This window comes from Fundulus heteroclitus, chromosome 3, assembly GCF_011125445.2.
Source record: "Fundulus heteroclitus isolate FHET01 chromosome 3, MU-UCD_Fhet_4.1, whole genome shotgun sequence".
NCBI classification, from domain to species: domain Eukaryota; kingdom Metazoa; phylum Chordata; class Actinopteri; order Cyprinodontiformes; family Fundulidae; genus Fundulus; species Fundulus heteroclitus.
Genome location: NC_046363.1, coordinates 14423254 through 14433072, shown reverse-complemented (window position 1 = coordinate 14433072; position 9819 = coordinate 14423254). Strand labels below are relative to the sequence as shown.

General features: G+C 37.6%; 1 protein-coding gene across 3 annotated transcripts; it reads right to left on the bottom strand.

Moving 5' to 3' along the window:
- Nucleotides 1–455: 455 nt before the first annotated feature.
- cabz01093075.1 lies at nt 456–9278 on the bottom strand. Of its 3 annotated transcripts, none has more exons than XM_021317541.2 (2): nt 9175–9278; nt 456–3012 (listed from the first exon to the last, which is right to left on the bottom strand). In XM_021317541.2, exons 1-2 carry the CDS (start codon nt 9213–9215, stop codon nt 1926–1928), a joined length of 1128 nt encoding a protein of 375 aa, XP_021173216.2. In that variant the 5' UTR covers nt 9216–9278; the 3' UTR covers nt 456–1925. The 3 variants fall into 3 exon arrangements, with proteins under 3 accessions (XP_021173216.2, XP_035986507.1, XP_021173215.2); XM_036130614.1 differs by lacking the exon at nt 9175–9278 and adding an exon at nt 8764–8850; XM_021317540.2 differs by lacking the exon at nt 9175–9278 and adding an exon at nt 6470–6570.
- Between the last annotated feature and the right edge of the window lie 541 nt (nt 9279–9819).

The following is a 9819-nucleotide window of genomic DNA, read 5'->3' as shown; positions in this document are numbered from 1 at the left end:
TTTTTTTTTTTTAAGGTTGAGGTGAGGTATAGGTACTCTGCAGAACACGCTTCAGAACCCAACTAAGGCTGCAAGCTGCATCAGAGACTTCATACTATATATGTCAACCTGAAACATGCAAAATGGGAAGTCATCGTGATCATTATCTAAAATTTCAGTGAGCTGGGCTAACTTTTAGCAGCTTTATTTTGGTTGGGGATAATAACAGTAAATTGTACAGCTGAAGCCTTGAAATAGCTCTTGTAGAGATGACAGTTTCACACTGAGCGCAGAAAGCGAGATTACTGTTTGGTTCACAAATACTTCTGCATGATGTTTGCAGATACACGCCAACATATTTTCAGCTTCACAACAAGCTCCAGCCTGCTTTATAAAATGTACTTACAGGAGCATATCATGCAGGCGCATCTCAGTAAACTAGAATGTTGTAAAAAAAAAAAAAAAAAAAAAGGCTTACAGCTATTTAAAAAATATACATGTTAATCAAAAAATGTAAATATTAAATCCGATAAATAAAAAGGATTTCTTTTCACAGAAAGGTTATGTCATGGCCCAAACATTTGTAGGGAAGACCGCTGAGTTCATATTTGTTGAAGCGATTAAAACCCCCACAGGAATATGTTAGAGGTTGCTGTTAAAGAAGCTGTCTGTTGAAATTGGTCGTATCTTTGCATATTCATGGAAGGTTTAGTGGAAAGAAAAAGTGTGGTAGAAGAAGGTGCACAAGCAACAAGAAAATACATTTAGCTCTGAATTTGAGTGACTGAAAATTACCACCTATTTGAATAACATGGTATAAAAATGACTTGCCTTATAGCTCATTTAAATTAATTGCTTGTAAATTGTATTTATTTGCCTCTTTATATTAACATTTCTTGGAGTGTTTTAAATAAACTGTTGTTTACTACATCCTGTTGAAATGATATAATAATGGTCACTGATGTGGCATTAAATCTAAACTACTACTAAAATATGTAAGCAACTTTAGAATTTAAGCAAGGTCAGTATTACTAAATTCTACAAATAATAACTATAAATAGTATATAACTTTATAACATTCTTAGATTTTAAATAACCCTTTCTAAGGGTTATTGATGTTGCATTCTTGCCAGCTGTTGATAATCCTGATTTTAAGCAAATAAATTGTTAAACCTATAATTTCCCAGAACAAATGGCCTGGTAGTAAATATCTAATAAGAACATTTGATCTCAAACTGAACGTTTTGGGAGCATGATTCCTAATTTTCTTCTCAAAAGTAAAAAAAGAAAAAAAAAGTTGAAGAAGTAAAGAGTGAACATGAACATTTTCATTAGAATTATGTAACTGCTTGTGTTTTAAAACCAAGTATAGAAAATCTGGTCAGCTAACTTTTTTTTAAAGCCTGATATTGAGAGTACGAATTTAAGATTTTTTTTATCCCCTGAAAGAAACCCTGATATGAACTTACTTTTTTGTGTTCCGACATGTTTGTATTAAAAACACCTTTTGTTGGTCTTATCTAATATTCACCTTTTCTAAGAAACTGAATTGTGGGTTTTCATGAGATGTAAGCCATAATCCTCAAAATTATGTAATGGGGGTATAAAATACTTAATTTCTCTGTATTGAATTGAAAGAAACACATGAACAATCTTAAGATATTCTGATTTACTGAGATGCACCTGTACATAAAACCTATAATCATAAAAAAACAAAACCAAAAAAACATTTAAGGTATTTGGTACATTGTAAGACACTGTGCATCGGAAAGCATTACATTCAGTACAGTCTGTACATAAACACTGCACTGCCTCATAACAAGAAAACAAGTAAAACCTCACCTGAAACTAGGATGAACTTAGCTGACTTGTCGTGAACAGTGTGTGTTTTTAAGATATTCACAAAGGTATTGATATAAGTAACACAATGAATTTAAAGTCCCAGATTATACCACAGTGTTCCTTTCGTCCACGCTGGTAGTTTGCGAGTACACCGAGCTACGTCTGCTCTGTGGTAAGTACAACTTGACCACCTGGCACACACTGCACGGGGTTCTGTTTATCAGCCTCACCAGTTGCCTCCTGAACTTCTCCCCGACGAACACGTACAGAATGGGATTGAGGCAGCTGTGGGAGTACGCGATGGCTTCAGTAATCTGTAAAGCCAGTCTGATGGCCTTGCTGGTTTCGCATCCGGTGTAGATGTGCAGAAGTTCCAGCGCTTTGAAGAAGGACGCCACGTTGTAAGGAACCCAGCAGCAGAAGAAAACGGCCACCACCAGGACGACCAGGCGGATGGCCTGCTTCTTGGAGGACCGGCTCAACATCAACCTCCAAACAATCTGAGAGTAGCAGAAGCTCAGGATGAAAACTGGCACAAACAGACCCAAAATGTTCATTTTGAAGAGACCGAACACTCTCCAGAAATGAGGGTTGTTAGGGCCCTCATCATTTGATTTTTCAGGAAACTCTGGGTAGCAGAACTGAGAGCTGTTGGGGCTTGTTTGCTCTTTGAGGAAGATCACATCCGGAAAAGAGGCCAAGAAGCCAGCCACCCATGTAATGGCAGCTGCCACAATGCCAAAGGAGCGTGTCCGCGCTTTCAGGGCGTAAACTGCGTGCACTATGGCCAAGTAGCGGTCAATGCTCATCAGGCAGATGAAAAAAATCCCACAGTAAAAGGCGATGTGGTAAACTCCCAGCACCAACTTGCACATGCCATCGCCAAACAGCCACTGGTCTCTTGCTTGGTGGGCGAGGAAGGGAAGGGAGCACACCATGAGTAGGTCAGCGATGGCCAAGTTGAACAGGCACACATCAGTCATGCTTTGGAGTCTCACCCCGCAAGCGATGACCCAGATCACTAATGAGTTACCAAGAAGGCCAAGGACAAAGAAAATGGCGTAGAGGGGTGGGAGAAAGTAGGCCCCGTATTGCGTATAAACACACATTCCAAAGTCCCCCTCTGGCAAGTCATAGTAGTATTCGGTGCTGATGTCACTGGTCTCAATGAAGGGCACAGTAGTACTATAGCTGGAAAGAAAGAAAGACAAAAAGATAACTGATTAGTATTTTACAAATGTCCCTTTTTTAATTGAAAGTAGAGATACCCTGATCAGGTTTTTCTGAAAAATACTGAATGTACTCGAGCTACGATCTACCAGTTTAGATTATTTCTTAGGTAGACCATTTTCTTCCATTCTAAACCAAGGCCAGCTCAAGGCCTTAAGTGAGTTATGCCACAGCATAGGGCACCCAGACCAAAAAGAGGTCAGACAACAAAACTTATATTCTGTAGTTCTGTTCATGAGCAATGTGGCACATTTAAATTTGGTTTAAAAGTTTTTGAATAGGAATATAAAAAAAAAAACAATATGATATGACATTTGTCAACCATTTCTGCTGCTGCTTGTGTTGGAGTCACATTTAATGTGCACTCTAACTGCAAATGAATCAGTCAGTACAGCTAATTAGACTGGATGATCATTCTAAATTCTACTAAGTCAATTTCATTTTGTTGATAGTCTTTATAAATGGTTGTGGCTGTGGATGTGGAGGATATCCTTTACTGGCCGGTGCCGCAGCAGATCTGAAAAGAAAAAAACTACCATGTTGTGAAGTCGAAGCACGAGCTTGTCCAGTCCTTCTTCATGATAAAAACAAACATAAAACCAAGAATAAACTGTTTTTCGTTCACATTGAAGATGAGATGATTGTTCCCAAACCAAGTCACCAAGGGGGTCCACCAGTCTCTACACTCAGCCTATTGTCCATCTCTGACAAACCCGACTACTGCCTAGTCATCTGCGTATTTTTACAGATGATGGGACTCTGACTTGTACTGAAAGTCTGACGTGTAGTTTGCGCGAAAAACAACGGTGTGAGTAAAGCCCCCTGGGGTGCTACTGACCACTTAGTCAGACACATAACACTTTAGTGCTAAAAAAAAAACCTTCATATGTTTATAAGGTAGTCATTGTGGCGATAGGTATATCAATCAGTATCTTCTTGAGTGCTTACACAGTTAACCGTTCGGGTCTTGAACGTGTTGCCGTGTGTGAGCTTGACCTTAAACATCTCTCACAGTGCATGACTGCAGATGTCAGACTCCCTGGCTTCCTGTTACAGCAAAATCACACTAGATCCATCCAGCAGAGATGTCATAGCAACAACAGAAATAAAACATTTCAGAATTACTCTTATTGGCTTGTATCAGAGTTGGACGTTGAGAAGGGAAAGAGGGGAAAGAGGGGGAGGGGAGGCGGTGGGAAGTGGTAATGGCTGGAAAAACAGGACAATGAACACACGTCAGTCACACTGCACAGTTTTTCTAGAAAAACTCTGATACTGCTTGATATATCTCATTTGCTTGCCAAAACCTGCCACACTGAGTGACAACAGACCACCAGTTTTAGGTTATGAGGTCATGTCTGCTTTATTTACATGACAGGAGGTTAGTTATCGGGTCATTATGAAGCGTAAACACCAGCAGGTCCTGAAACTATGGACTAATAAACATATTTCCAGGGTTTTCAGAAGGTGCATAATTGATCAATCTTGATCAAGCCAGTCACAATAAACGATTAAGTAAGTTTAAACATGGTTTTAACTTGATAGCAATATAAAGGTAAGACAATTTTAACGAAGCACAGTTAAGCTCAAAATGTATCTGTTTTTAATAACATTATATCTAAAAAATGCCATATTGAAAGTTATTGAAGATGAAATGAATTTTTTTTTTTGACAGTTAAACTCTTCATAATTGCTGCCTAGGTTTTTGCAAATTCTTTGCAGATTCTCAGTCGGTTTTCGTTGTGGACCCGGGTTGGGTCATTCCAAAACCTTTGTTAAAAGTGAACTTTTATTTAGAACTTCTCAAGATCTCATTTATCTTGACAAATGGTCCAGTGTATCTGAAGAGATATTTGCAAACGGAGGCTTTCTGTTTACTTGTCTTAACAGACCATTTCCAGCTGCAGCCAGGCTACTGACAACATCAGTTTTCCAGGATTCATCTTAAAGTTGGTGTTATTTTATATATAGGCCTTCATGATCAAGGACGTTTATATCTGTCTGAACTGGTCCATTTGTAGAACCCTTATGTCGGCAGCTTGGTGTTTCATAGTTGTCCTTCTACCAGAAAAGGGACAGAGGTTTTGCATCTGTGGTGCAGACATAGTGGAATGCATATGTTTTGAGAAGAGTTATGTATTTTAATTTGTAGAGCACTTTGTGAGTTTCCTCTCTGAGACAAATACATTTGACCTACTACATTCTGAAGGAGGCAAATGCCGGGAAAATCTTCCCAGGAAAGCTTAGGTGTATTTCAGGTTCCTAACCATATTCTCCATAACAGATTCGATTCAATTCAGTTTCAATTATATAGCGCCACATGACAACACGTCATCTCAAGGCACTTTACAAAGTTCAATCAAACCATACAGACAGATTGGTCAAAACCTTTCCTATCTAAGAAAATCCAGCAGATTGCATCGAGTCTTTGACAAGCAGTATTCACTCCTCCTTAAAAGACCGTGGAGCCACATTGGACCCTCGTCTGCATCGTTGCTTTGCAGGAATCCCTCATATCACACATGCATGTAGCGACAGTGGAAAGGAAAACTCCCCTTTAACAAGAAGAAACCACCAGTAGAACCAGGCTCAGTATGAACGACAAGCTACCAACCAGATGGCAGGGGTCCACCCAAAAAGACTAAAGACTGAATTTAATCTACAAAGTATTAGTTTAAGGGGGTATACTCTCATGCAACCAGCTCATAGCAGCTTTTTTATTTTTCATGTTTTTCCTCTTGCCAGTTTGTTTCTTGTTTTAGTTGAATAATACAGAATATATGTCACAATCTTTCAAAAGCTTTAAAAGGATTTTTCTTGATCAAATTTTTTTCATCACAAAACAAACAGGTATTTTACTAGGGTGTGTGTGTTAATAACAACTGTAACAACTACACCACCCAAGTTTAGTACTAATCTCTTCACACAATGAAACTTTTGGACTTGTGAGTCATGTGCTTATGTGAAGCATCAGTTTCTTTCTTTCACTCTTTTGCATTCTATTTATTTAGGAACATACCGCACATTCCTGTGAAGGGCTGTACAGCAGAGAGAAAATACAGCCGTTGCTGTTTTTAACATGTAAAGGGAAATCTGATTGCAGACTTTTCGGCGTATATGTAACTTCGCCTATTTTAAAGCTATATATTTATGGGCAATATTTCTATTGGTCTTCCGCTTTTTAAACACACAAAACCTCTCAGACGTTTCAGGGATCGCGGCACCGCAGTTTTTGCGTAATTCTTCCAAAGCAAATTGGTATGTATGTGATATGTAAATACAAAACTGAATTTAGAGCCTCGGTCAGAAAAGAAACACTCTCCAGAGTTAAAGATATATCAACTAGGTCACAATAGGAGGTTCATTGCGAGCAAACAGCAAGAGATAAAAAAAGGGAAGCTTTAGCTTCTTTCCTTACCCAGGTGAGCCCATATCAGAGAGAGTAAAAGTGAAAGCTGTAACAGCTGGGGGATTCATCCATTCAGCTGACACTGAAAGTGTAGCACGACCCAGTTTCTGGAGACAAAAACAGCTGGCCTCACCCTTTTGGAACAATCCCCTTCGAGCGCACACAAATAAAAGTAGGTTCTCAAGAGTTCACAAGTCTGGCATCGTATGTCTGCCCAGGAATGTTGTTTTCCGTCTTCTTTTTGTTTCACTTTGACTTAAAGTAATACAGCGTTGCTTCTACACAGAAGGAAGAACTGACACAAATATTAGGAGCTTTGTGAATGAGACGTTTGCTGAATGCGTTTTACAGGAGCAAACACTAAATACTGTAGAAACGCATACACTCGCAACAAAAAGTTACAAAGCAGAATTAATACTGCCTATAATTGGTTTGTGGTAAATAAAAAATGTGCATCTATGGTTGACAGACAAAAGGAAAAAGCCAACAGAGTGGGAAACTGATCGAAATCTTTAAACCAAACACAAAAAATGGTACACGATCTTCTGCTGTACTGATGTCTTTATATGATGTAATACCATCACCTGTAAGTTGTTTTAAGTTAAATTATGAGTTGCTTTTTTTAAATCAAACCACAGCCTGTCTCTGTTTAACAGTTTGACTAATAAAGATTTCTCTCTTTTTTTTAAATGACTCAGAACCAAAACCACATCACGGTAGGCATCACTTCATTTTACAACCTGTTGATGATTATCTCACGAGAACTAAAGTTCTAAAAATGTCAATAATGAGTCCTAAAGGTTTGTTTTTATGCATTTTGGTCAGTTTGCTTTTCCATAAGCATTATCAGGTTTAAAAGAAAATGCGAATGACGTGTGTTGTTTAACGGCAGATGAATTGGTGTGTTTCAGAAATCCTCTTTCTTTAAGTTTACATTTAAGCTTAAAATTATTCATACCCCTGGCAGAATTATACTCAAACTAATATTCTAATTTGACCAACATGTTTCTTCTGATTTACAAGGAAATTAACATTTAGGAGTGGATCGGCAAGAATCCTAATTTGAATACAATAGAGAATCTGAGGAAAGGGTTGAAGATTAGGAAACTTGCTAAGGGTCTCCAACCCCAAAGATTAATGTTCCAGGGATAAATAAGATAAGAATTCCTTTATTGTCCCGCAAAGGGGAAATTCGAGCGTGACGGTGGCAAACGCACAGACAGTTACACACAATTATTAGCAATGAAAAGAGGAACAAACTAGTCTAATCAAGATTAACTCTAAAGAAACAAAAAGTAAGTACCTGAGTAAATATTGCACAGCGTAAAATATTCAACAGTGGAAAAGACTCCAGCCTATTTACATAATACATGATAAAACTGGACCAAAATACTGGTGGAGATGTGCAAAAAGCTTTATGCCAATTAGAATAAGGGTTTTGGCAATAAAACTATATTGATCACTGAAGATTGATTAGTGTGTGTGTGTGTGTGTGTGTGTGTGTGTGTGTGTGTGTGTGTGTGTGTGTGTGTGTGTGTGTGTGTGAAATGCGTGTTATTTCCAATCAGAATTTCTTTTTCTGGTTAAATAAAAATCATTTTAAATCTGAATCTTTCAAATTTATGAGACATTTCTGGCTCTACTGTTTGTGCCATCATGACAATTTCTACTACTGCATAGACTGTCAATAAGTAAAGGTTCTTTACTCTAACTCAGTGCTTTGCGTTACATTTAACAGTTTATATCTAGATAGATAGATAGATAGATAGATAGATAGATAGATAGATAGATAGATAGATAGATAGATAGATAGATAGATAGATAGATAGATAGATAGATAGATAGATAGATAGATAGATAGATAGAAAGATAATCATTAGAGCAGAAGAAATACCAATTGTTTTGAAACTCTAAACTATTTACAGTTGCACATGATTTTTCTCCTTGTTTTTGATATGCTGATTTGTCATTGCTTCTTGTTGCAATCCAACTATTTTTCACGCATCTGCATACTATTGTAATATTACCATTTGGTGTTTGATGTAATGCACTTAGAACTTTCTGCTTGTTCTTTTAAATTTTGTAGGTATAAAACTTAAAAACTGTCCACTGTGCCACTTCAAATTAATGTTGTGGGGTAAAAAAAAAAATATATATACAGAATTAGAAAAAGGGAAGTGTCAAATAAGACTAAAATCCACCCATATCCTACATATATAATTGAGTTTTAGGCTGTTTTCTTCAGAAATGTTTGCATTAAAACTATTTATTAACATGTCCATATGAAGTAAAGAAAAACCTACCTGTCATCTCTGGTGGGGGGAAAAGATTGTTTGAATGAATTACGTAATCAAAAAGAATAAAAGTATATCAGCTCTGCCTCTGAAATGATCTACCAGCCTGTATGAAAGTGTGAATACATTTATAGACCTCTCTAAGAGTTCCCCACCCTGTAAATGTATCAAAGGTCAAAAAGACATAAAACTTCCTGCTTGTTCTTGTTCTTTAACATTTTGTAGGTAAAATGTATAACTGTCCACTGTGCAACAAAAAAAAAAACAGAATCACAAAATTGTAAAAGTCATAACTAAAATCCACCTATATCCTAAATAAATACTTGAGTTTTAGGCTGTGTTCTTTGGAAATGTTTGCATTAAAACTATGTTACTTAACTGTGTTAAGATCATGTCCGTATAAAGTGAAGAAAAACCTACCTGTCATCTCCGGTGGGGGTAAAAAGATCGCTTGAATTCATTTTGTTTGAAGGAATGAACTAATCAAAACCAATAAAAGTATATCAGCTGTGCATCCGATCTGATCAACCAGCCTGTATGAAAGTACAAACAGGTTTTGCACCTCTCAACGAGTTCCCCACCCCCTAAACCAGAGTAAACGGTGGGCCTGTGTCTCAAAGGTTTGGTTAGGTACTTCCTTGGTAAGCTTTTGAAACTTTTAAGCATAAACCCACACGGAGCCACAGGTCCGCATAAGCTTACTTACAATACATAGGGACTTTGACCAAATCCTGCAGAAGCACATAGGTGAGGGTTGCAGGGCATGTGGGTTTTTGCTTGTTTTGCATGAGAATGAGTGTACTGAAGTAGTGACATCTGCAGCCTATACCAGTGGTTTCAAAACATGGTAGCGTATAGGAAATAATTTTTTGCTCTGTGTAGGAGGTTACAATTATTCAGGTTGAGGTGCAAATTATGCTTCTGACAAAGTCGATATGAGAAACAGCCTTCAGACAGTTCATTTGTAAGGCCTGATGATCTAATATTTGCAGGCTGACAGGTGGGTTGTAGGTATGATACACAAAGACCCGAAACTGCAAACTTGTCAATGAGCTGCAAATCATA

Coding starts and splice junctions, on each gene's coding strand:
- cabz01093075.1 (XM_021317540.2), bottom strand. CDS start 6,528: ATGAATCCCCCAGCTGTTACAGCTTTCACTTTTACTCTCTCTGATATG. Junction 3,013..6,469: donor TCTGATATGGGCTCACCTGG/GTAAGGAAAGAA, acceptor CTTTCTTTCCAG/CTATAGTACTACTGTGCCCT.